Below are 26,882 nucleotides of genomic sequence, written 5' to 3'. Positions count from 1 at the left end.
ACCGACAGACAGACATGACTTGGCCATAAGGCCTTCTTTTTATTTTTCCTCTTCAGAAAAAGAATGGCTAAAAATCTCACCTTAAAATGCTTACAGTTTTTTTAAATCATGTTGAGTGATCTACCTTAATTCTCTGTGTAATTTCTTAATTTAAAAAAACAGCTGCAAAGTTGGAGGATCTCTCTTTTCTTTTTTGGGATACTGCTCCCTTTTTTTGGCTTTCAGCGTAATCGGAGCATGGAGCTGCAATCTGGTGCCATGAACTTTCATTTACAACTACCCAGGGATTTTTCTCTTGTTATACATCCCCTCCCAACTCACTTACATCAGTCATTGCAGCAGAAGCAGTCTTTGTCTGTGGGAGCCATGCAGCAGTACACGCTCTGGAACCCTACAGACATGGGTCCTGAATCTATCGCTGTTGCGTAGAGATGGCGTTTTCTCTGCAGCATTCCCTGCCACAGCTAGGCCCCAGCAGCAGAGGACCTGGCTTGGGATTCCAGTCCAGATCCTCTACACGGCAGTGGTTTTTCACTGGCATAGATCCATCAGGCCTGCCCTGAAGTTTTGGATATTTTTCTAATGGAATTCTGATGCAGATTAGGCAGCAGTGACTTCCAGATTCTCTATAACCTGGTCCCACGTCCCGAGATGTATACCATCCCTAGAGGGCAGGACACTTCTTAGTACTCAATATGATGCTTACTAAGGGAAGGGGAAAGAGCTCCATGGCACTCATTTAAAAACATTTAGTATTTGTGTCCGAGTCTTTCCAAATTCCCTGTAAATCCGTTGCGTGTCTCTATGCTATGTATTTAGTAACCTGAATTAGAAGCCTTAACCACAATGTTTACTCATAAGGTGTTCCTGTCAAATTGGATAAGAAAATTAAATATTCCTTATGTGGGATCTATTTGAATTACTCCACATAATAGAAAAATTAACCACAAAATGGTATGTACTCAGTAGTGCAGCAAACAGAGAAGGAGGAGTACCTTGTCTGTTTTCATTTAAGCCAGCATTTCCAGACATAAGTAAATATTTTCAGTTATTTTCCTACTTACTTCATTGTCATGGTGCTACTTGCAATAGATGTATTTTCTGTATGATCATTAAGAGGCCTGTGGGAAACCCAGCGGTGTTTCCCATGCTGGGGGCACAAAAACACACTGACTCCAGCCTTTTCAAAGCAGATAAAACTTTTATTCAAGTTCGCAGCCCTTCAAGAGTATAGTGACTGCCTTACAAGATGTAAAATTGGACTTTAAATGAAACAGCTCCAACGTTTGTTTCCCATTGATGCAACAATTTTGATATCCTATGGGAATCAGCGAGAGTACTAACAGCTTTATAACAAAAAAGATATAGTTCAGATTTACTAGTTGGAGTTTGGTGCTGTAAAGTTGGACTTTGTGAAAGAAAATAATGGAAACACATAATTTAGAACTCTATTAAGGAAGGAAAGTAGTGACACAAGAAATAAATAAAGAAATAATTCACACTAAGAAGAATTTAAAAAAAATATATTTAAAAAAACAGGAAATTGTAAATTAATAAAATTATAATAGGGAGGCTGGAGGTTTTTTGACCAATGACTATTCAAAGCTTGAAATGAGACTTGTGATCAACAAGCTGGTCTCTGAGGTCTTTTCCTCCGTATAGAAAAAATTATATGATATATTTGCACTTTACACAAAGAAATGTTAAAATATATATATATTAGTTCATTATAATATTGAAATTAGATTGTTTATTGAGCTTTTAATCCCTGATTATCTATTGTGAACTTGCAAATTCCATGCATTATTTCCATTTTTGCTGCACTAATGCATTTTACCATGCAGTAAATGTTTTTTACCATGCATAAATGCATTTTCTCCCCTTAGCAAATAGGCCCCTTTATCCATATAGCACCATGGAAGGGGTGACTCAGTCCTGGTTTTAATCCATTGCATGCATGGAGATATCCTGCATCCTAAAGAAAATGAGAATTGGGATAAAACCAGGCCTAGCACTGACTGTCACGACATGTTACTACCTGGGCACCTTACTTTATCTCTCTGTGGGCCTCATTTTCTAAAGTATCGCAGGCCTGCGATACTTTAGAAGATGAGGGGCGGGGGGCCGAAACGGGGGGCGGGCCTGCGCTAGCCGGCAGCGATTGCACCGTCGCGGTGCAATCGCTGCCAGTTTCGCACTCAATAGCGCCACCATAGGAGGTGTAGCTATTGGGAGCGAAATAGGCAGCGAAAAGGCACTTACCTTTTCGCTGTGCGCGCCATCATCGTGGAGTCGGCCCCGGTGACGCCCCGACTCCTCCTCTTCCGGGGCCGACTCCGCCCCCATTTTGGTATCACACGCGAAAAGGGACATTTCGCGTGCGAAACATCCCTTACCGCGTGCGATACGTTTAGAAAACGAGACCCTGTGTCTTCTAGATCTAGCTGAAAACAAGGATAATCTAGAGAGAGCTGTTAGGCAATCAAATAAAAGTTGGACTCAAAGACCTCTGGTTTAATTTCAATCTAACAAATTATGATGACTTTCCAGGTCAACAAACACTTTTTTTTACAATTGCTAGTCAAGAAAGTTCTGTAAAGCCTTTAAAATATTATGCCATGAAAACATACATTAGTTTTTCAAACTGAAGCTCTCTTCATGCAGAGCCCTGCTGGCTAGTTTCCCACATTGTAACTTGCGTGTTATGTAAAGTGGATGGGGTTACCTCCACGATCCTGGTGATGAATGCTAGGTTCCTGCGGATCTGAAATAGGCGGATGGGGGAAGCCGCTGTCTGACCTCCTTTCCTCGATGTCCCCTCTTTGTAAACAATGAGTGGTTTGTCTTTGAACAAACTCAGCAAGTGAGCCGGCTCTTTGCCTTGAGATACTCGGACCTGCGAAATGTGTTACACACACGGAATTTTAAAACTTTAGATGGAACAATAACATCCTTCTCTTATGGAGACGAAAGACTCCCCACAGATTGTGAAGGATTAAATATTCCTCACACATACTTATATTATTTATCAGCAAGACAACTGGTAATTAAAAGGATGGTTTAATAATGCTAATACTCCTTGTTGGGTATTCTTGGAAAGGTCCCAATCAGAAAGTGTAGATCTCACGGCATTGCTAACCATGTCACCAAAATCATTAACATACTCCAAGATAGAAAGAGCCTGTCTGGTCATTTCACAAACTTAAAAAATTTGGAGGAATTTTTTCCTATTTCTCCAGTGAAGGGGAATCCTTCCTCATCTAGGACAACTATGTCCATGGATATGATAGCTTGGAATAATAAAGGTTTATGTCACCTAGAATAAATATGGAAGGGACAGCAATACAATACTTTTGGAGAACTTTGTGCAGAATTTGGAATATAAGAACATATTAGGGATGTGCATTCGTTTGCGACGAAATAGGAAATAGAGACAATATTTCCTATTTTGTCACGGTTCAGGGGGCAATGAAACGATAAGAAAACCCATGAAATTTTGTGTGGTTTTCTTATTGTTTTTTTGGGGGGGAGAAAGGGCACATTAAAAAAAAGGGCGGGGTATGGGCAGGGAGGAGCAGGGAGGAGCAGGGCCAGGGTCGACCAGGACAGTGGTCTTTATGTTATAATGTTATATGTTGTATGTTATATATGTTATATGTTATAATGTATTAATATGTTATAATGACTTATAAGTGACATATGTTATAATGACTTATAAGTGACTTATTAATACATTATAACATATATTAATATGTTATAATGTATTAATAAGTCACCTTAGTTTTTAAGGTTTTTTTATGTTTCGCAATGTTACAATGTACCAATAGTAAGACACCTTAGTCTTACTATTTCCAACAATTATAATGTAAACCGATGTGATATACTCCAATGAATGTCGGTATATAAAAACAACTAAATAAATAAATAAAATTAGGCCCTGCCTGTGGAAGCGTGCACTGGCAGCCGGCCGGTGAGCCGAAGTTACTTCTGCATGATGGAGTAGTAAGTATCAAAACAAAAAATATTTGCCTAGCTAGGTAGGGGTTAGGGGTCGGGAAGGAGAGGGGAAAAGGCAGGAAGGTTAGGTAGGGGGATAGGAAAGTTCCCTGCCAGTCCATTCCTTAGGCAGTTTATGTATGGATTTAGCCCCTAACAAAGAATTTGAAACGAGAATGTCGGGCTGGTTTTGATAAAAAGAATGCTGTGGATTCCCTAATGACACTCTCATAAGTCAAGTCCCTCTTTATTGTGTGCTACTTTATACCAAGCTGCTTAATGCTCATTTTATTTATAATTTCAAAAACTTTATTTTCAAAAAAGTCAGTTTTTGGAGACCAATCATTACAACACATTAAAGTTTCATAGCGGGTAGAGTGATTGATAAGCAAAGTTACAATGCTTTAAGTCCTGCTTCACTCTGTTGATATGACTGTCTCTTTATCTCATTTTTGTAGTTTGGTGGTTCTTTCATTTTGTTCTTACAAGATGGTATAGATAATCCAGGTACTACAACATCCATCATTGAACAATGGAATATTGATTTATCCTTAACACTAGATGAAGATGACTGTAGGGAAATTTGGACAGCTAGCTTAAATTTTCCAGGTGCAATAAAGTGAGAGTTAATGTTTCACTTTCTACATAGAACATACAGATACCCTATGTACTTCACCAGATTTAGTGCTGCAAGTCCACTATGTTGGAGGGGTTGTGGCACTCATGCCACTTATATATACACATGGTAGGAATGTTTAATTGTTCATCTTTTCTGGGGACAGGTGTAAACAGATGTCAGAGCTATAATTGGTACAGATATACAATTGAAAGCTCCCCTATGCTTGCTTGGTAGATGGGAAGATCGAATATTGATTATGTCCTTGTGGAAACTTGTAATTCATTTACTTCATACTGCTCACATAACCATCATTTTTTATTGGAAAACAACACCAGTTTTATAACATTGAAGGAAGGTGCTTGCTGAAATAGCATTAATGGAAAAGATTTCATACCCGCTCAAAGATCAGTTGGAGAATGATGATAAAATTTGGCAGAATTATTGGCAGTGGAGACATTCTAGTGATCCTTAAAGACTAGCAATAAATACATGGCTATCTATTAATGTTGATTTTATATATAGAAACATAGAAACATAGAAATGACAGCAGAAGAAGGCCAAACGGCCCATCCAGTCTGCCCAGCAAGTTTCACATTTTTTTTTCTCATACTTATCTGTTACTCTTGGCTCTTCGTAACATTTTGGTTCTATTTCCCTTCCACCCCAACCATTAATGTAGAGAGCAGTGTTGGAGCTGCATCTAAGTTAGGGGTAGTTACCACCGCAATAAGCAAGCTACACCCATGCTTATTTGTTTACCCAGACTATGTAATTCAGTCCTTGTTGGTGTTGTCTGTATATAGATCCAGTTTTCTTCATTCCCCCTGCCATTGAAGCAGAGAGTTATGCTGGATATGCATTGAAAGTGAAGTATCAGACTTTCTCCCCTGCCGTTGAAGCCGAGAGCTATGCTGGATATGCTTGAAGTATCAGTCTTTCTCCCATGCCGTTGAAGAAGAGAGCTATGCTGGATATGCATTGAAAGTGAAGTATCAGGCTTATTTGGTTTGGGGTAGTAACCGCCATAACAAGCAAGCTACTCCCCGCTTTTTTGTGAGTGCAAATCCTTTTTTCCACATTCATTCAGGTCCTCTAGACTTCATGGATCCACAGTGTTTATCCCACGCCCCTTTGAAGCCCTTCACAGTTCTGGTCTTTACCACTTCCTCCGGAAGGGCATTCCAGGCATCCATCAGCCTCTCTGTGAAGAAATACTTCCTGAGATTGGTTCTGAGTCTTCCTCCCTGGAGCTTCAAATTGTGACCCCTGGTTCTGCTGATTTTTTTCCGACGGAAAAGGTTTGTCATTATCTTTGGATCATTAAAACCTTTCAAGTATCTGAAAGTCTGTATCATATCACCTCTGCTCCTCCTTTCCTCCAGGGTGTACATATTTAGATTCTTCAATCTCTCCTCATAAGTCATTCAATGAAGACTTTTTGGTCGCCCTTCTCTGGACCGCCTCCATCTTGTCTCTGTCTCTTTGGAGATACGGTCTCCAGAACTGAACACAGTACTCCAGGTGAGGCCTCACCAAGGACCTGTACAAGGGGATAATCACTTCCCTTTTCTTACTCGATATTCCTCTATGTGACATATATTTGATAATGGCTTTCTGTAGTAACGGTGAATGGTACTGAACCTTACATTGAAAATTGTATTATTTGCTTGTGTGTTTAAATAAAGAGTTAAAAAATATATAAGCTACACACCAAAAAAAACTCCCATCTATTTATTTTAGCACCTCCATTGTAGGTTTATGATTTATACTATGTAAATGACTGATTTTTTTGGTAGAAAGACAGAGGTGGCCTGTATGAACTGCTGCCCGCGGGTCTCCCCGTGAGCAGGCTCATTCACCCCATGCTGTATCTCTTCTGCCGACACGGCAGGACACCACCGTCGGCCTTCCACGTGGCCAGTGCCATGGACTCTGTGCTCTCCCCCACGGCCCGGAGGCCGCTCCGGTTCTTTCCTGCTCCACGGTCGGAGCCGCGGCCCTCCGGTGTCTCCCCACGGGGCTGGGACCACCCCCGACACTGATTCCATCTTCGCGGCTGGAGGCCACAAAAGCCTCAGTCTTTCCTGGCGGCTGGAGCCGCCCTTGAGGCTTCCTGCAGTGGCTGGAGCCGCTGCTTACGTCGGGCCTGCGTCTCAGGCCAGCCCTGCACAGCTCCCTGCTGCTTCTTAGGCACCTGCGCGCGCCTCTCTACAGAATTTAAAGGGCCAGGTACAGGAAGTGTGCTGGCCCCACCTTGCCATGGGACTTCCTGCTTCAGCCCTATAAAGGGCTACTTCGTCAGTCTGTTCTTCGCCTTGCATCGGAGTTACTTCACTCTGGAGGCTCCTGCCTGCCAGAGCTCCGTCAGGTCTTCTATTGTCTTTGTGGAGCTCCTCATCTCGCCTTGTCTTCTGGTCATGCCATGTCATGTCTTCATAGCCTGAGGTCCTCGTCCAGGTATCCTGGTGTCTTCATGATCTTCTACGTCCTGGTGTTCTTGCCTTCCTGGATGTTTTTTCCTGTGTCTTCGTCTTCTACGCTCCTACGCCTTCTGGTCCTGTGGGCCAGACTCCGTCGGACGAAGTCTTTCCCGGGTTGGAGTGGCCTGCAGGTGGACTGGTGTCCTGCGCTCTCGAGCCATCATGTCCTGGATCTTTCCTGCGCTGTCCCGTTCTCCTCGTGGTCCATGACCAGCCTGCAAGGGCTGTGTAGGGCGCGCAGTGGGACAGGGTGGTCCGCGACTCAGTCCCGCGGGTGGCCTGAGTAGGGTGCCCTGAGAGACAGTGCCAATGTCCGCCTTCCCTACTTCTCATCTCGTCTGGATTCCAAGTTCCTCGTTATGTCTGCACTTCAGCGTCATATTTCTGATGTCGTTGCATCGACCCTGGTCCGGGATGCCGTCGCATCGACCACTGGTCCGTGATGTCTTCGCATCAGTCTTGGTGTCAAGTCTTCGTCTGCGATGCCGTTGCATTGATCCTGGTGTCACGTCTTCAATAGTCCTGGTGTCATGTCTTCAACCCAAGTCTTCGTGTCATGTGATGCCGTTGCATCAATCTCATAGTCTTGTCTTCATGTCAAGGCCGTCTGCCCTCAACCTCAGGCCAGGCCTGCTGCTCCATGCTGCTCGCAGCAGGTCTGAAAGGGCTCGGAATGGTCGGAGGACCATTCAACTTCCAACATCCTTGGATGTTGGCCTTGGGAGCTTGCCGGCCTGGCAGAGGGTCAGACCGTCAGCCATGCGGAGCCACTGTCAACCCTTGGCTCGGCCCCGAAGGTCTGAGTCGGGCTGAGGCCCATGGGCACACGAAACACCCCGGCACACAACATGGACTGGTGGTGGTAGATTAACTAAACTAAATTGCTAATTATGGCCAGTTTAACAAAATGAAATGTAGCAGATTTTTTAAAACTATTCTCCAATACAGTGTGTTTTGCAAGGCTTTGATATTTCCATTACAATTTAAAACGTTAGAAGTAAAATTTACAACCCGCTGGCATACGTACATGTGCGCGTTTGCTGGTGCACGCACATGAACAAGCCAATTTTATAACATGTGCAAGTATATATGTGTATATGCATGCATGCATGTTATAAAATTGACTATCCACGCATACATGTACACACAATTTTATATTGACGCGCGCATATGTGCTTGAATGCCATCTTGAGTGCATAAGTAGGGGGAATTTTAGTAAGTACGCACTTGGGGTAGATTTTCAAAGGTGCACACGTGCGTTTCCCGGTGTGCACCTATGGATGAGCCGATTTTATAACATGCATGCGCCAGCATGCGCATGTTATAAAATTGTTGGGCCGTGTGCACATGTGCACTGGATTTTGTAATTCGAGCGCGCAAGAGGGAGTACACTTTTGCCAATTTTGTGTGGGGACGTATCCCGGCCTTCCCCAGTTCCCTCCCAGTCCGCTCCAATTAAGAAGCGGACTGGGAGGGACCTTCCCTACCCTCTGCCCTAACCTCCCTTCCCCTTCACCTCTCCTCTCCTCTCCAACCCCTAATTCCTATCTTTTTCCTTTTCTTATTTTCCCCCAACTTACTTCAGGGCTCGACCTGAAGTAAGTTGTGCGTGCCGACAGCCAGCCGAGCGATCAATGGCGCTGTCCCGGCCTGCCCCCTGCCCTGCCCCTCCCCACCCAGACCATGCCCCCCAGTCCACCCCTTGCAGGAAAGCCGCTGCTTATGTGCGTACTGGCCTTTACGAGCATGGCCGGGCCTTTATGAAAATGGTGTTACTATAACATTCAGAGGTATTCATTGTAAAATTGACATCATTAAATAATTTTAGACATTAAAAGTGATGAAAATTCTAACAAGCGGAGTTGATTTATACACTGCAGTCTCCGCTAGCTACATTCTACAAATCAACTCCTTTTCATCGCTTATAAGGACTAAAATTCTTTAATGATGTAAATTTTATAATGAGTTCCTCAGAATGTTTCTGTAACACCACCCACCAAACCCCAACCCACCTCTCGAAAACTCACCTCAAATCAATGTGCCCCCTTACAATGGTGCATATATTGAGTGTCAGGCTGAGCCCCATAAAGAGCCTCTCCTGCTCTCTTTCTCTCTCCCTCCCTCCCTCTCCCCCGAGCATGTGTAAAGGGCTGTAGACATAATTTATAAAACAGTGTGCATTTTTGCCCGTGGTGCAATATACACATTTATGGGCACACATGCGACCCTTTTAAAATCTACCTTAGGTATTTATATAGACCCTTATGTCTCATTTCATAGGATTTATGAACTGTTAATGGCTTCAGTTCAGTTTCTGCTTGGAGAGTGCCCTTTGTATTAAACCTGCCAACTTTACTCTGTGACCTCTTTAGTGCTTTGAAGACAGAGACCCAGGCTTGAATGTCCATGGAACCGAATGACTTCTCACTTATCCTGGTTGGTTCTCTAGAATGCTAAGAAAAGCAATGCTTTCTTGAACTGGAACAGGGAAAAAATGCTACCTACCTTTTATGAGCATTAAATTCAATATTTTTTTTAAGTGCAATTTCTTCAAGGTAAGAAAAGTAAAAAAATTGACAACTCTGTTGCATGGTTAATTCTAAAAACTAATCAGAAAGCTACCCGCCTGCACAGGCCGTCCATTGAATTGCCGATCTAGCTGCACGGTCAGGAAGGCAGATGTGGTCAGCTCATCTTTTGTTGCTTTCATTCCCTGCCTAGATAGGAAAACAGATTTAAATAGCACAAGAGTTGCCACAATACTTGACAAAAGCTTCACAATGTTACTTGGATGAAGAATGCTGTCAAGGATACTACATTTATAGGAATATTTGAAGAGATATTAAAAAGAAATCATTGCATGTTATTTTTGGAAAAATAGCAATCACAAAAATTAACCACAGCCTTGTAGTTTTTCTGAAAGGAGGACTTTCATACATCTTATTTAGGTGCCAATGGCTTTCAGTCTAGATGTTAAATTAATAAAATAGTAGCTTATAGTAAATCAGTTTGAGAAAACCATATCCTTCAGCCATTGGGCACAGTCCTGTGTCCAGCGGATAGAGAAGTGATGTCAGTTCAGCTGGCCCTGTTTTGTGACATGGGATGGACATTGCAGTGTTCAGAAGCACAGATTTGGTAGTTCAGAGGAGCAAAAGAGGAATGGTGACTTTAGATCCGTGATCTTTAACTTTCAAGTAAACATAGCCCTATTACAACATGTATATTATGCTTCTGCTATTTGTTAAAAAAGAACTGTTGAAAATATTTTTGGGGTAGGTACTCATTCCTCCATTCACTGTGAGGCCAATATTAAGAGCCATATAGCCAGTTATCCAGCTAAATGGCGGGTTTTCACTATCCCTAATACTTATCCAGCTAACCTTTAGCCACATATGTCATTATGAGGTGGTTTTTAGGGGCATTTTGGCATGGGGTTCAGTTAGGCGAATAATATATCTGGGTAAATCAATATTAGAAGTTAGCCAAATAAGTTTTTTGGCTGACTCTAACTTGCCCAGAAGGAACTCTAAAGTCATCCGGCCTCCTGGGACTGGATAACTTTAGCCTTTACCGCTATACTGAAGAGAATATACCTTAGGCATAATCAGTCTTTAGCTGGGATTAGGGCTTGCTGCCCCCATGATCCTGGCCTGGCATTATCTGCATTGCTATTTGAGAGAGGGCTAGAGTTCGGATGGGGGGAGGGAGGCAGTGGAGGGATAATTTTTTTTTCATTTTTATGGGGAACTGGGGAATGGGCAGGGGATGGGGTCTCGGACCCCAACCACTTTTAGAATGTAAAACCTATCAGAGGACTCTGTGAGGGTGGAACATGGCCTGGCAGGACCCATCATTTAAAACTTGGGTGATCTGGTACTAGACCCAGTAGCACCACTTAACTGGCTATATTATTTTTAATACAGCCAGTTAAGTCTAAAATTATCTGCTCACAAGAGGACGGATTCTTTAAACTTTACCGGTGATATTCAAAACTTAATAGGTTAAGTTTAAAGTTATCTGGCTACCTTTAGCTAAATTTAGATGGATAACTTTAATCAGGGATATTCAGTAGAACATTTATACCACTGAATATCCAGGTTAATTTATCCAGCTAAATTTAGCTGGATAAGTTATCCATTCTATTTTTTTTTTTTTTTAATATTGGCCTCTGCATATTTACATTTTGCACAAAGAAGGATGTACTGCAGCCTTAATATACAAAGAAAATACTTATTGACCTACGTATATGTAATAGTAACATTTATGATATAGATTTATAGTGTCATACCAAGTTTACTTTTACTAATTATATAATAATAATAATAATACAATTGGCATAGCACTACAAATCCATAATATAATAATAATAATTTGATTCATGCAATATGTTTCATCAAAACAGGATCCCATAGCATTTTATAATATAACAATTGGGGTGTACCAAATGTAGAGAAGGAAGACAAAACTATGCTATTATTGTATTAATGAGTCACCAATTATAATTGGACAATATGAGGCACAAGGGATTTTCCCGACAAAAATTAGTAAAGTGGCAATAACTTACCAAGTATAGAGTATCTGTCCTTTAGAGTATGTATACAAAATAATGTAGCAGTCACCACCATAAAACTGCCCATAAGTCTCAGGTTTTACTGGAATCCTACCATTGCTCTCAACACGCCAAATCTAAAGATAAATACAACACAGATGAATTCACATTAAGAAAATAATCTCTTTTCTGCATAGATAAATTGTTTCTTTTAGCTCCGTTGAAGGATCTTCAGCTGAAACTTTGCAAATATACAATCCCCCACCCCCCCTTCCACTCTGCTTCTTTTTCTTATATTAAATGACTGATCCCTGATTCGGGGATTGAAGTTTTAAGTGTACCTGCTCAGTTACGTAAAATCATCTCTAGTATTTTTGGTATAATTGATAAAGATTAAGGGAGAAGTACAAATACAATGCAATGTCTGTAGGTCTATAGTAGTCAGACAAACCTTATAGACCCTTCCATGCTGCCCCATCTGTGTTCAGCTGTCTAGCTTAAAGAAGAAAATACCAGACTTAGGTCTGAATTACAGTGCATAAAAATAACAACTCAAGGCTCACTCTATCCAGTATCACTCGTCCAGAAGCCTCAAAAACGAAGAGAGTCCATCTTACTGAAAGAGTCAAGGAGAACTCAGACTGTGGATCACAAACACCCTCCATGTTCTACTCCTTTACAGATATTTAATTACACACTTGTGGTACAGAAGCAAACTCTGATGGTGCTCAGAACTGGACTAAAGTTAATGAGGACCACTGTAGTAAGGACCTTATACAAAATGGCAAAGACACCTAAAGGAAAAACACATATTTTGAGAGGGATTCCATTAAATATTTATTTATTTATAGTTTTTTTATATACCGCGGCACGTAATGCACATCACCTCGGTTTATAGAGGTATATAGAGTTGAGAAATAATCATAAGCAGGCTCCAGTGGAGCGCACTGTTAACCGGCATTTGGACGCACATTTTCGACACAGTAGCTTTACCCCTTATTCAGTAATAGCGCGTTGAAAATGCGCGTCCAATCCCCCCGAGACTAATAGCGCCCGCAACATGCAAATGTATGTTGATGGCCCTATTAGTCATTCCCGCGCGATACAGTAAGTAAAATGTGCAGCCTAGCCGCACATTTTACTTTAAGAAATTAGCGCCTACCCAAAGGTAGGCGTTAATTTCTGCCGGGGAAGTGCACAGAAAAGCAGAAAAAACTGCTTTTCTGTGCACCCTCCAACTTAATATCATGGCGATATTAGGTTGGAGGTCCCAAAAGTTAAACAAGTTACAAATTAAAAAAAAAAAAAATTTAAAATGGGCCTGCAGCTCGCGAGTTGAAAACCGGACACTCAATTTTGCCGGCGTCCGGTTACTGAACCCGTGGCTGTCAGCGGGTTTGAGAACTGACGCCGGCAAAACTGAGCGTCGTCTGTCAAACTCGCTGACAGCCGCCACTCCTGTCTAAAAAGAGGTGCTAGGGACGCGCTAGTGTCCCTAGCGCCTCTTTTTACCATGGCCCTAATTTAAATAAATTAAGTTACTGAATCACACGCACACTGGGAGAGCGGGTGCTCGCCCACTCTCCCGCGATTTTTACTGTATCGGCCCGAAGGAGAGGGAAGTTATTTGCCTTCCTGGTTCCTCAGCTTGCAGGTATGGTAGACAGTCCAGATGTTAGCTTAAAAAGTTCAAAAGAGAAACGAACTAATCATTTTGCACCTAGGTAAAAATGACTTGGCAGTTGATGAGCTAGTAAAGATTCAAAAGCAGTTGAAGGAGTTGGAGAGGAACATGAGCAAGTAGCTAAATCTGTGACCTTATCATAAATGCTTCCTGTCTATAACAGTTAAATACTTTAATTCATGGTTGAAAGATTGATACAAGATTTGGAATATACAGTGACTGGGGATATACCTAGGAAGATAAGGATCTTTTTAAATGGAATGATTTATAGACATCCACAAAAAAGTTCTATGATTATTAGCCACCTTTTCACGTTCTACTAAGCAAGAGAGGTGATACAAACTGGGCTTCCCCATAAGAAAAACAGGTCAGTTAAACAGGGTAAGCTCTGAATGTTAGGAACACAGCTCATGGGTTGACCCCGTGAATTGCTGTACTCACTCCGATGCCGCTGAAAGCATGCCAGGATGCCCTTAGCACTTTCCGGCAGCTGGGACGCTGCCATCCTCAGCGCTGCTGGGCAATTCCCCACATTCCACCATACTGCTCCTGTTCCGGAACCGCCTTAGGTGCACGCATTATGCACAAGAAACATTGAGCGGCCCCCTATAATGAAGACAAACCGACCGGCCTATTTAAGCAAGGACCTGGCAGCATTATCTCACTTCAGCAATGGGTCTCCTGCCTTGCAGTGCGTGTTGCCTATTGTTCTTGATTCCTGTATTCCTGTTTCTCATCCAGACTTGCTTCTTCCAGTCTTGCCTTGTCCAGTCTTGCCTTCCAGCTTTGCCTTGTCCGGCCCACCTTGTTCAGACTCGCCTTATCTCCATCTTATCCAGTATCTTCAGTTTGTCTTTGTCCACCCTTGGCCTGAACCTGACCATGATTGCCTGCCTCCTGTAAGCTGCCTGACTTTGGCCTGTCTCTTACACCATTTAGTCTGCTGCCTGCCTGACCCTGGTATACTTCTGGACTTTAGTTATTTCAGTGCCCTAAGGACCCTCCTAAATCCTTCTGGCCACCAGAACCCAAGGGCTAAACCTGCAGGGGAGGCGGCTAGTAAAGGTGAAGCTACAGACTGTCTTGCTACAGGGAACATTCACCAGCTGCCGGCGTAGACCTCATGGGTTCACCCTCAAGGCTTCTTTGACTACATCACAGCACAAAAGGCTCACACACTTGCTACCCTTCACACTGAAATGATAAAAATCCAAAATAAATCAGGCAATACAATAAAGGAGAAAACAAGCAAAAGTAAAGTATAATTATGAGTACATTTTCAAAGGGTGTACACTTGGCAAATTAGCATATATATGTGCGTAAGTAGCCTGTATTTATGTATATGCTATTTTGTAAACATAAAAAATGTGTGCATATTTCGATTTTGCGTGCACATTTACTGGTGCAAAAGAAGGGGAAGTCGAAAGCCATTCTGGGGCAGGATAGAAGAGGTATGTGCAGAAGATGCTATTTTATAAAATATATTTACATATAAATTATCTAACTTATTTGTGCAATTTTACGCCTACTAATTGATTAGAGCAATTGAAATCAGACTTATCTGTTGCCTGCAGTTTTTGAGTGGGAGATCTGAATGAGCTGGTGGGAGTTCAAGATGATGAGCCAAAACATAGGTGAACTGGAGATAGACTGGGCAAAATGCAGAGGTATCAGAAAACTAGTGATTTCAAGTATGTGCACAAGATCATTGATTCAAATGGTTTATGCATATACCATATAAAGTACCTGTTTTTTGGATACATGTTCTATTTTTTTTAAGCATCTAAAATATATGCATGTATGTTTATAAAATTGGTAGGAAAAATAAGTACTTTCATTGCATTCGGAAATATATGTGCATTCTGAAACATACTCATGTAGAATCATAGCATACGTGCCCAATATTTCATAAACTGGGCAGCTCCAGCTATGCGGTTTATTAAATACTAGGCTAAATCTCCATACGTCAACTTAAGTGCGCACATGAAGAAATTCAAATAGGTTTAAAGTTCTCCAAAGTAGTTAACGGAAAAATAAATATAGAACAAAAAGAAATAAAAAGAGAGGGAGGAAGAACATTATCTTAGAATCATGTGTGCAAATACTTGGTCTTGTTTACAAAAGCACAGAAGTGTAAGATACTATGGCAAAGGCAGAGACTGATATAGTTGCATTAACCAGGTTTTGGGTTTGTTTGTTTTTTATTTCTTTACATCTTCTTTTCGAGCAAAACACCACAGTATAACCAATAAAGAACAAGAGTGGGAAAACTAAACTGGATTCCTAGAAATATAGAATAGAATAGTAAGGTAGAGAACCAGAAAAGAGATGGGGTAGGAGAAGAAACATGTATTTTTTCTTTATTTTATAAATTTCTTTTGGGGAAAATCATCCTATTCTAGAAGAACTAGGATGGGATTCAAGGAATCAACAAGAAGGCATCAAAACCCTCATGGTGTAGTGTTAGGGGAAAGACAGCTAGACATAATGGTATATCTGGAGCATGGTAGCCAGACAGAGTAGCAGCAAGACCTCCAAGATGCTTTCAGTCATCTTATGAATTGCATGGAAATTCTGGAAAGCTAGGCAGATTTTCAAAACATCCACTTTTACATCAAGTCTGGCACCAGACTTGAACTATGAAGAGTTCACGATGTCCCCTACCATTGAGAAGACACGTTCACTGGGCATACTGATTGGTGTGTAAAATCAATAATGCTGAACCACCTTGGTTAGCTCCAGCACTACTGCAGACCTGTGTGCCCAATATGCAAGTGCATCTGTGCCCATGTCCTGTGAGACACCATGTCACAGAAATGTCTACTGGATTTTTCTTTGCTAAGGTTGGGTGAGGTTCTATCTTGCCATTTGCTTTAGCTATGCCTTGTGTCAGGAGAGATGGTTCTGTGGGGGGAACGTGACTTTGGGTTATTGATGTTGGGGAGGAAGTGGTAGCTGACAGGGTTCTGCTCATGCTTGCATGACTCGCTGAGGTGGCCACTCTTTTCTGTGCTACATTCCCACTGTGCCTCTGCCTGTGGTGCTCCTGTTCATACACCCTGGTTGTCAGTATCTCCTTCATATATGTGAGATGCAGGGACTAGAGGGCAAGACCCTCTTTCACACATGGATCACAGAGGGTAGCAAGCATGTTATGTATCATTTTCTGTGAAAGGTTTCAGTCTCTCTTGCACCTGTGGCTGCAAGAAGTCCAGAAACTGCAACGCTACATCTTCCTTTCCATCTCGCTCATGGAAACCCTCTAACTGGATTATACTGGAGTGTTTTCCTCCAGAATATTTAATATAGGGATAACCCTGTCCAGTGTGATGCTTCTAGAACGCAGATCCTCTGTGGAATTCTTAAATAGCATCAGGATTTGTATCAGCTATCTCATTATCCAATCATCATGCCCTATGCGGTTGATCCATACCTATCTATGTTTCCAGAGACAAATCATGAAGGGGTGTCTGCTGCTCCACTAACCTTTGCAGCATCAGATAGGTGGAATTCCAGCAGGTGCCAACATCTTAAATCAGTTTCTTATCAGGCATCCTGAATTCTTCCTGCTTCTCAGAGAGAAGCTGCCATCCTTCACATTTCAATGCAAATACCCCACTATTTTCCTACACCTCTCTATTAAGTTCTCCAGGAACTTGTTCAAACTTTTTGTTAAACCCAGCTATGCAAATTGCCTTAATCACATCTTCTGGCAATGAATTCCAGAACTTAATTGTGTATTGAATGAAAAAGATTTTCTCTGATTTGTTTTAAATATGCTACTTGCTAACTTCATGGAGTGCCTCCCTAGTCCTTTTGTTTTCGGAAAGAGTAAATAACAGATTCACATTTACCTATTCTAGTCCTGTCATGATTTAATAGACCTCTATCGTATCCACCCCCCCCCCCCCTCAGCTGTCCTTTCTCCAAGTTGAAATCCCTAACCTCTTTAGCCTTTCCTCATAGGTGAGCTTATCCACATCCTTTATCATTTTGGTCACTCTTCTCTGCATCTTTTCTATTGTAACTATATCTTTTTTGAGAATTGACAACTAGAATTCACACATTATTCAAGGTGCGGTATCACCATGGAGCGAGATAGAGGCATTATAACATTGTCTCTCTGTTATAATCACCACTCCTTTCCTAATATTCTGTTTGCTTTTTTGACCACCACAGCACACTGAGCCGATGATTACAATGTATTATCCACGATTGTGCCTAGATCTCTTTCCTGGGTGGTAGCTCCTAACATTGTGTAACTACATCATGGGCTATTTTCTCCTTATGCATCACCTTGCACTTGTCCACATTAAATTTCATCTGCCATTTGAACACCCAGTCTTCCATTCTCGCTAGGTCCTTCTTCAATTTATCACAATCCTCTTGTGATTTAACTACTCTGAATAATTTTGTATCATCTTTAAATTTGATCATCTTACTCATATTACCTCTTTCTAGATCATTTATATATATATTAAAAATCACCAGTCCAAGAACAGATTCCTGAAGAACTCCACTGTTAGACTCTAAAGTTGATATTATCATCCATCTGGGAACCAACGACCTTGCTAAAAACTAGGGGTGTGCATTCGTTTACAACATATTGGCAATCCGCAATGTATAGGGCCATATTCGTTGTATTCGTGGGGAAGCGAAATGTATCGCGATTCCCACGAATATAACGAATCTTCACTGAATTATTCAGTCGTCTAAAGGAGCGAATTTAAACAAACCCCCCACCCTCCTGACCCCCCCAAAAAGGTGGATGGTCTTCATAAAATGACTTATGAGGAGAGATTGAAGAACCTAAATATGTATACCTTGGAAGAAAGGAGGAGCAGGGGTGATACAGATTTTCAGATACTTGAAAGGTTTTAATGATCCATGGTTAACAATAAACCTTTTATGTTGGAAAAAAATCAGTAGAACTAGGGTTCACGATTTGAAGCTCCAGGGAGGAAGACTCAGAACCAATGTCAGCAAGTATTTCTTCATGGAGAGGGTGGTGGATGCCTGGAATGCCCTTCCGGAGGAAGTGGTGAAGACTAAAACTGTGAAGGATTTCAAAGGGGCATGGGATAAACACTGTGGGGCGGATTTTCAGAGCCCTGCTCGCCTAAATCCGCCTAAATCCGGGCGGATTTAGGCGAGCAGGGCCCTACGCGCCGGTGCGCCTATGTTCAATAGGCCTACCGGCGCGCGCAGACCCCGGGACTCGCGTAAGTCCCGGGGTTTTCCGAGGGGGCGTGTCGGGGGCGTGTCGAGGGGGGCGGGCCCGATCCACTGTGGCGTTTTCGGGGCGGGCCGTAGCGTTTCTGGGGCAGGCCCGGGGGCGTGGTTACGTCCAGGGGCTGTCCGGGGGCATGGCCGCGCCCTCCGGACCCGCCCCCAGGTCGCGTCCTGGCGCGCTAGCGGCCCGCTGGCGCGCGGGGATTTACGTCTCCCTCCAGGAGGCGTAAATCCTCCGACAAAGGTAAGGGGGGGGTTTAGACAGGGCCGGGCGGGTGGGTTAGGTAGGGGAAGGGAGGCGAAGGTGAGGGGAGGGCAAAAGAAAGTTCCCTCCGAGGCCGTTCCGATTTCGGAGCTGCCTCAGAGGGAACGGAGGTAGGCTGCGCGGCTCGGCACGCGCCGGCTATACGGAATCGATAGCCTTGCTCGCGCCGATCCCGGATTTTAGCGGATACGCGCAGCTACGCACGTATCTACTAAAATCCAGCGTACTTTTGTTTGCGCCTGATGCGCCAACAAAAGTACGCCAAATCGCGCTATTTGAAAATCTACCCCTGTGGATCCATAAAGGTTAGAGGATGGAATGAAGAGAAGAGCCATAGGGGTGGATTACTGGAGTGGAGGCTACTACCTGGTGATTACTACCCTTACTCAATAAGCCTTCGCACGGTTAATGCAACTCCAACATTGCTCTCTGCTTCAACGGCAAGGGGAAATGTAGAAAAGAGGATTTGCATTCAGATAACAACCAACAAGGACTGAACTTCACAATCTGGGTAATCAAATAAGAGTGGGGGTAGCTTGCTTATTACGGCGGTTACTACCTTAAACCAATTAAGCCTGATACATCACTTTGAATGCATATACAGTGTTGCTCTCTGCTTCAACAGCAGGGGGAAATGTGGAAAAGAGGATTTGCATTCAGACAACAACCAACAAGGACTGAACTTCACAATCTGGGTAAACAAATAAGAGTGGGGGTAGCTTGCTTATTACGGCGGTTTCTACCCTAAACCAATTAAGCCTGAAACATCACTTTGAAAGCATATACAGCATTGCTTTCTGCTTCAACAGCAAGGGAAAAATAGGATTTACATTCAGACAACTTTATGATATGCACTAATACATCAAATTGAAAAACAAAATGCAGATTGAATATTTGTTATGGCTGGGTCCAGTGGAAAATATTTCTTCAATTTAGGTTCTATGTCAGTTCCATGGAAAGAAAGGGAAAGAGTCAAAATACCATAAAATGTGAAATACAAGTGGAAAAACAGTGGTAAAAACAATAAATATTAAATAACTAAACAAATGAATAAAAATAATCACTTTTAATAATAATCTTAATACTTTGACTTTTACCTATGAAATACATGCAAGTTTGTGAAATCAGTGTGACCAAGAACATATGCAAGTTCAAGTATATATTTTTCTATTTAGTCCAATAAGGCTGGCAAATAAATTTTGGGGAATTAGAGTTTGGAATCACACGGTAGAAAAGATCTCAGTCTAATGTGGGACTTGGAGCTTAGAATCTGAATCAAGAAATGAATTAATATTTCTCTCAGAGAATCACAGCCAGCTTCAAGCTTGAAATTCGGAGCTAGGATTGAATCGAGAAAATGGAGCTTGAGGGATGAATAAGAGCTAGAATCCAAACCAGGGAGCTAGAGTCAGGATTTAGTTCACACAGCCAAAGTAGGATTAATTTATTTATTTTCTTAATACATATTTTTAATATTGAATAAAAATGATTACCTTAACTTCTCCTGAGCCATCATCCACCATTTTGTGCTGGGCAGCCATTTGTGGAGACTCATGTAACTTTGATGCATCAAATTCAATCTGCTGAATTTTAGCTACACTTGATGCAACGAACACCTTCCCAAAACCTTCACTTTCATATTTATCTTTCCAGTTGCTGAAGAATTGTTTGAAGATTGGAGTTTCTCCACCTTCTGGAAGAACTTGAATCTGTGGAGGATATGTTGATTCATTTATTTGGATTTAATTATTCGGCTTTCCAAATCCAAGTTCAAGGTGAGTTTCAGTCACGCACAGTTGGTATTTCCCTGTCACCAGAAGACTTACTAACTAAGGTCCTCATTTACTAAGCATTTTTCTCATAGACACAACATGGGAGAAAACCTTTAGAAAACAGGCCTCTAAGTTTGCACCAAAGGCAATGGAGAGTAAAGTGACTTGCTCAAGATCACAAGGAGTGTCAGTAGGAGAAGCATGATTTGAACCCTGATTTATCTGATTCTCAGTCCATTGCTCTAACTCCTCCACTACACATTTTAACAAATGTGTTAAAGAGCAAGAAAATACATTTTTTCTAACCAACTACTATAATTTTATTAAAACAGATTTAATTTTCTTGGGACCACTGTTAAATAATATTCCATACCTTTTAACACAGTTATTTTATATTATGAGAAGCTTCAGGATAAAGGGTCCTCATATGAAATGGGAAGGATAGAGGAGGGTGGTAGATAAGCTGAAACACTCCGGGCAGAGGTGGTAGGAGTCAAAAGAGTGAAAGAACTTAGGACAGATACACATGGAAAATAGTGGCAGGGCAAGGGAAGTAAGAGACCACAGATCAAGTTGGATCCATGTAGTACAGTAGGCACTGGCAGGTACTAATGGACAGGATGGATAGACCAAGTGATCCTTATCTGCCAACATTCAATTTTTCTCTCGTTTTGTAGCAAACTGAATCTGTACAAATCTATGATCAGGATTCCCAATCACAGTCGGATTCCAGATGGCTGCTCATTATTGTTTTGCACCATGCAACTAATAGGCTCTGAGGCCTTCTCATATTTTGAAAACTTGCTTCTTGTCAGGATAAGTAAAGTAAATAGGATTTGTCAAGTGCTGGTAAAAGTAAGCATAAACATATTCTATACTTCTGAAATGGCAATAGACCAAGCATTGCAGAGGAAGATGCTTTTACCTGCCTATCATCATCAATATCTATCATGGGTTAGGCCAGTGTTTCTCAAACCTTTTGATGGCAGATACCTATTGGCTGACCTCCTATCCTGACATGGGCAGACTGGCGTGTAGAGTTGGGAGAGACACCTGCAAATTGGAGGAGGAGGAGGATTTCCCTTCTGTGGTTGAAGAGCATGTGGGTCCACTCTGTGGCTAAAGTGCAGGAGGGGGGGGTACAGGACCTTCTCCCTTCAGGAGTTTCCCCCCAGTCTCCTCCCAGTTACTCTCTAATGATTTAATTACAAGAATTATGACAAAGAAGCCATGCTTTTTTCACCCAGAAAGGAAGGGGCGGGGGGAATTAGGTCTCCTAATTTCAGAAGATAGTATAGCCACGGGCTAATACTGCTTACTTTGGTGGCACTAGCGGGGTCAGTCCGGGGCTCAGCTGAGCCAAATGTTCATGTTTTGTATCTGCCAGCCCAATCGGCTCTTCAGTGCCAGTGGTAGTGACGGTGCTGGAGAGTGCCTGCCCATGCCCTGAAGCAGCAGCAGTGTGCAGTTCCGTGGGGCTTAGAGTGAAGCCACTAACCAGGACATTTTTGACCTAAAGGTTTAGGGCAGTAGAAAATGTCCCACTCATGGCTGAAGCAATCAGGTGGAAGCTGATACGTGTGTGGTTGCAGCATGGGTCTGCTTCCTCCTGCAAAGACTGTGGACCAGCAAAAATGCTGCCAGGGACTGCTGCCTAACCTCAGACCAGTGGCTCAGAAGCACTGAATTAGGCAACAGTATCTGTTCTTACTTCATTATAGATCACTATTGGTTCAACTTTTCCTAAGTCTGTCTGGCTCTCCCTTTCCTGTTGGTTGCTATAGACGAGTTTATTTCAGAAATCTCTCAGGTTCCATTCTTCCTACATGTTTTTTCTATCATTTATTGTAATATTACAAGAGTCTGTTTTTTTTATATGTCTGCAAATAGTTGCAAAGTCATGTGCATACGGCCATGAGATTTTTATATCATGCATGCGCTGGCGCACACATGTTATCAAATCGGCGCTTCCATGTGCTCGTGCCGGGAACCGCGCGCACATGGACGCGCACACTCTCCTTTTAAAGTCGACTCCTATGGTTTCTTGTGAGCATTGTCTCCTTTCCGTTCTTCTTCCTTCTCTTGTCACTGTGACTTACTGTGCCAGGGGTGGCCAACTCCGGCCCTCGAGAGCCACAGACAGGCCAGTTTTTCAGGATATCTGCAACGAATATGCATGTGATAGATTAGCAAGCACTCCCTCTCTTGTATGCAAATCTATCTCATCCATATTCATTGTGGATATCCTGAAAACCTGGCCTGTTTGTGGCTCTTAAGGACCAGAGTTGGCCACCCCTGCACTATGCTATGCTTTAAATAACAAATGGAGAAATGCTAGCTACTCTGTTCCTATCTGTCTTCTGGTACTAGTGGGCTCTCTCAGTATATGTCAACGATGGCTATTTGAACTTTTTTGTCCCTAATGCTAAGTTATTGAAGGAACAATTGCCTCTTAAGTCTCAAGCACTCATTTTCATACTTGTTTCTCTCATGTAGCATCAGTTTCTTAGTTGTTTACTTTTTAATCAGCAATTTTGTGTATTCTAAATCAAACTGTATAACTTAGCTTAGATATATTGTAGACACATTTTCTCTTCTTTTATGTTTAATTTCCTTTACCTTTTCATCTTGTCAGTATTTTTATTTTTAAAACCACAAGAAGGGGGAGTTTATATAGATGTCACTACCTCTGTAGACTCTTATATTTCTAATCTGGGAGGAGATATTTTAATTAAAATAATATAGTCAATGAATAGTCAGTTTTCCCCAAAGTTTAACTAGTTAACATCAGGAGCTAACCAGTTAATCCTCTGGTTTTTTTTTTTTAATTTCCATATCTGACTGGCTCAATTTTCCTCCCTAAATCTACAAAGTGGTCATATTTAGCCAGACTGAAAAAAAAAGACTACTCTAGATGCATTCCCTGGGTAGGCTTAAGATCTAGCCAGTTAGTGCTGAATGTCATTGCTAACTGGTTTAATTTAGCTGGGCTAACCCAGCTGTACAAATAGCAGTCCTAAATCTAGCCAGTCAAATTTTGTCCAACTAGATTAAGGGCAATTTTTAGCCAAAAATCTAACCAGGTTTGACTAAAACTTTGGCTAGATACCTAGCAGCACTTTGAAAACTGACCCCTGAGCAATCTAAATCTTCTAGCACTTCATGTGAATTTATATTTATCTTTATTTCTTTAAACAATTATTTGTCATTGTAAAATGTTGCAGATGTATTTGGTTCATAACCATGATACTCACTAAATGTTCCTATTGCTCAGGGAACAGGTATATTTCCAACCCTTACAATAAGATCTCCATCAGTCAATTAAATAATTAATGTATTTGTTCACTTGTTTCTGTAATGCCTCATAAACTTTTTCAATTTCCTCAGCTTTCTCCACTGCAAGGTCATATACTCTCTAATGATAGTCAAATTGCCTTTAGCAATTTTCATTCTTAAAATGACAATTCTGTGGCTTATAAAAGCAGAAATGTTATTCTATTTTTCCATTTTTTTGTCTATTGAGATAATGACTTCACAGTATGTTCTAATATTTTGATCTACTCCACTATGGACAATTGAATAATCTGCCTCTTTTGTACCTTAAAAGATTCTTTTCAGTCCTTGCGATGATTGCTAAGTTAATTATTTCTTCAAACATTTTTACAAGTTCAGTTTCTTTTAGTCTAAGACTTCTCTAATATTCTCTGTTTTAATTTTCAGTACATTTGTAATCCTAGTTCCTTTATTCTTTGTGCTCCCAGATTTAAATCCATTAGGCCCTTTTGGTTTATTTTGGTTTTGAAGTTTATGAGTAAGTTAATTTTTGCACAGATTATCAGTCTATAGTACAATCTACATTAGCATTGATTGTATTATTCTGTGTGTTATGTTCGTGGACCCTTGGGCTGGTTAGGACAGAAGACGAAGTGCTGTAGAAGTCTAATTTAGTTGTCCCAACCAGGAGGCGGTTCGGAGGTTCGAAGCAGGCTGAGACCCAGGACTTATGGTGGAGCCCTATGCGACCAAGGACTCGGTACCCCGTGGACGGACGGATGAAGAGGGAGCTTGAAGATTGAAAAGTCTTCATCCTGGAAACCAGCGCTCTCCCGAGAGAAGCCCTTAAGAGCCTGGTCGCTGGGACTTAGGAGATTCACCCTGGAAGCCGAAGTCCCCCCAGGAGGAGCCCGTAGGGACCCGGCCGCTGGGACTTAGGCGACTCCTGAAGGAGAGGATGGTCCGGTTGCAGGCGCCTCCTGCAGGTCGTGGTTCCGGACGGCTGGCGCCTCCAGCAGGTCGTAGATAATCCCGAAGTCGGTCCCGGAGTCGAAGTCCAAGGGTGGTCCGCAGCCAGTCCAGGGGTTGGTATCCAGAGAGGTTCACAGCCGGTCCACTTGTCAAAGCCAGAACACGATCCAGAGCCAGTCCAAGGGGTCAGAGCCAGAACACGATCCAGAGCCAGTCCAAGGGGTCAGAGCCAGAAGAATCAACAGCAAGGGGAGCAGGCAGAAGCAGGACGAAGATAATGAGGAACGCAGCAACCACAGGCAACACCCAGGAACCTATTGCAAGGCATTGGAGGATCCTAGAAGCAGGACTCATATACCTGCAGGCGTCTGACGTCATCCCCAGCTGTCCTGCTGATTTTCCCATGCTGGCCCCTTTAAGGGGAGCTCCTCCCCCCATGCGCGTGTCAGGGGGCGGGGCCAGCCGTGCCGAGTCGTCGACGTCTCTCCCGAGGAGGGAGAGACGTGCTGGAGGGCTTGCAGGCCCGAGGAAGCTCTGAAACGGTCTGGGCCGCCCCCGAGGTAGGTGGAGGGACCGGGGCACGGCCCGGGACTGCAACACTGTGGGCTCAATAAGTAATATGTGGCTGTGTTTATGATTTTATGGAACCCTGGTTACAGGATTTTCTGTTCTGTGATTCCAGTATAATTAAGATAGGTAAAATATTTCTGGTATGTTTTTTTATTGAAGTCCAGGATTATTTTTTATATATCATTAATAGTGGACAAATATGCTGCTGTCAAATCAAACTGAAGGACATTTTTTCATATACACACTTCTATTAATTGTTAAGCCTGTACATGTTTTGCAAGGAAGGTTTACAATCCCTGCACTCTGTTCAAACAGATCAGAATAAAAGAATTCATAAAACAGTACAGAACTATTAGTTCAATAAGCAAATAAATCAACACAGCAGTTAATTGTGAGTTTGGAGGAATTTTCCCTTCATCAAACCTAGTCACTCCTTCTCTGTAAACCTCTCCTCTCCAAGGTTGCTTTTCCTTTTCCATTCCTTATCAATTTCTCAGTCACTTTGCTCTGTAACCTCAGTTACCTCTCTTTCACCTTTCTTTCACCTTTCACTTTTTTTCTCCAAAGTTAATTCTATTCTCTTACCTTAATCAGTCTTTTGGCTACAGTCCCAAATCCAGCAAACTCCCAACCCCATTCTGCAAGGAATCTTGTCTTCCCATTGCCAATCTGTCTCTAAGAATCTCATCCCTATATCCAACCCGATTGCCCTTTTCTCCACCAATTCCTCCATCCAGTCTGTCTCTTACCTTCACTCCTCCTCCATGCCAAAGTTCTCTTCTTCTCTAGATCCCTTATAGCTTCATTGCCTGTTTCCTTTCCATGCATCTCCCTAGTACATTGTGCCTTTTCTCTGTATCCCTGTCCTTATCCTATTGCCTTTCCTTTGCCTCTCCCCGCCTGTGTCCTCTTTCCTCTATCCGCTGCATAACTCTGATCAGTAATTCAGGTTTGCATGATACCAGCAGCTACCAAAGTGCTCTCTTCTCACAGTGCTTACAGGTTTCTGCTGGCACCACGGGAATACCATCTGAGCTGCCAGCACTAAGCACTTCAGAATTACTGAAGTGCTAGCAGTTTTTGGAGGGGCCCAGGAACTGCCCTCTTCCCCCATCTCCTTGGCTTCAGAGGTAGTTTTATTGACTTGAAATTGGCGGAATTCAGCAATATGACTAATTTGACTTTTCTGGTATGTAAACCCCAATCCGCACCTACATAATGACCAGGCAGAAGATATGATTCAGGCTCCCCAACTACAGAACAAACCTCATATTCACTTAGTTTCATAGTTACCTGGGTATTGGCAGGATAGTTCATTTGTTGTATGAATTCCTCTGCTGTTTTCATGGCGGCCTTCCTCTCATTTGGATTAGCATTCTTGCCTACAAACAAAGGACAGTAATAATTAAAAAGCAGCCCACTGAGCCATATAACAGTCTAAAAGGGAAAATATTAAAAGATATTTTA

The 26,882-nt window shown here is 42.3% G+C and overlaps 1 protein-coding gene across 2 annotated transcripts in view; it reads right to left on the bottom strand.

The window, feature by feature from the left end:
• The window catches only part of SCIN (scinderin), a 267,968-nt gene that overhangs the window by 34,244 nt on the left and 206,842 nt on the right, over window positions 1-26,882 (bottom strand). For both annotated transcript variants that reach the window (XM_029588987.1, XM_029588988.1), the window contains 5 exons: window positions 26,709-26,797; window positions 20,322-20,537; window positions 11,663-11,784; window positions 9,722-9,812; window positions 2,726-2,896 (listed from right to left, as the gene is read on the bottom strand). In XM_029588987.1, coding sequence (XP_029444847.1) covers window positions 2,726-2,896; window positions 9,722-9,812; window positions 11,663-11,784; window positions 20,322-20,537; window positions 26,709-26,797 — 689 coding nt within the window. The remainder of the gene's footprint in view (window positions 1-2,725; window positions 2,897-9,721; window positions 9,813-11,662; window positions 11,785-20,321; window positions 20,538-26,708; window positions 26,798-26,882) is intronic.

Source organism: Rhinatrema bivittatum, chromosome 2, assembly GCF_901001135.1.
Source record: "Rhinatrema bivittatum chromosome 2, aRhiBiv1.1, whole genome shotgun sequence".
Lineage (NCBI taxonomy): Eukaryota > Metazoa > Chordata > Amphibia > Gymnophiona > Rhinatrematidae > Rhinatrema > Rhinatrema bivittatum.
Note: the sequence above shows the minus strand (reverse complement) of the source record. Positions and strands in the feature narration are given on the sequence as shown.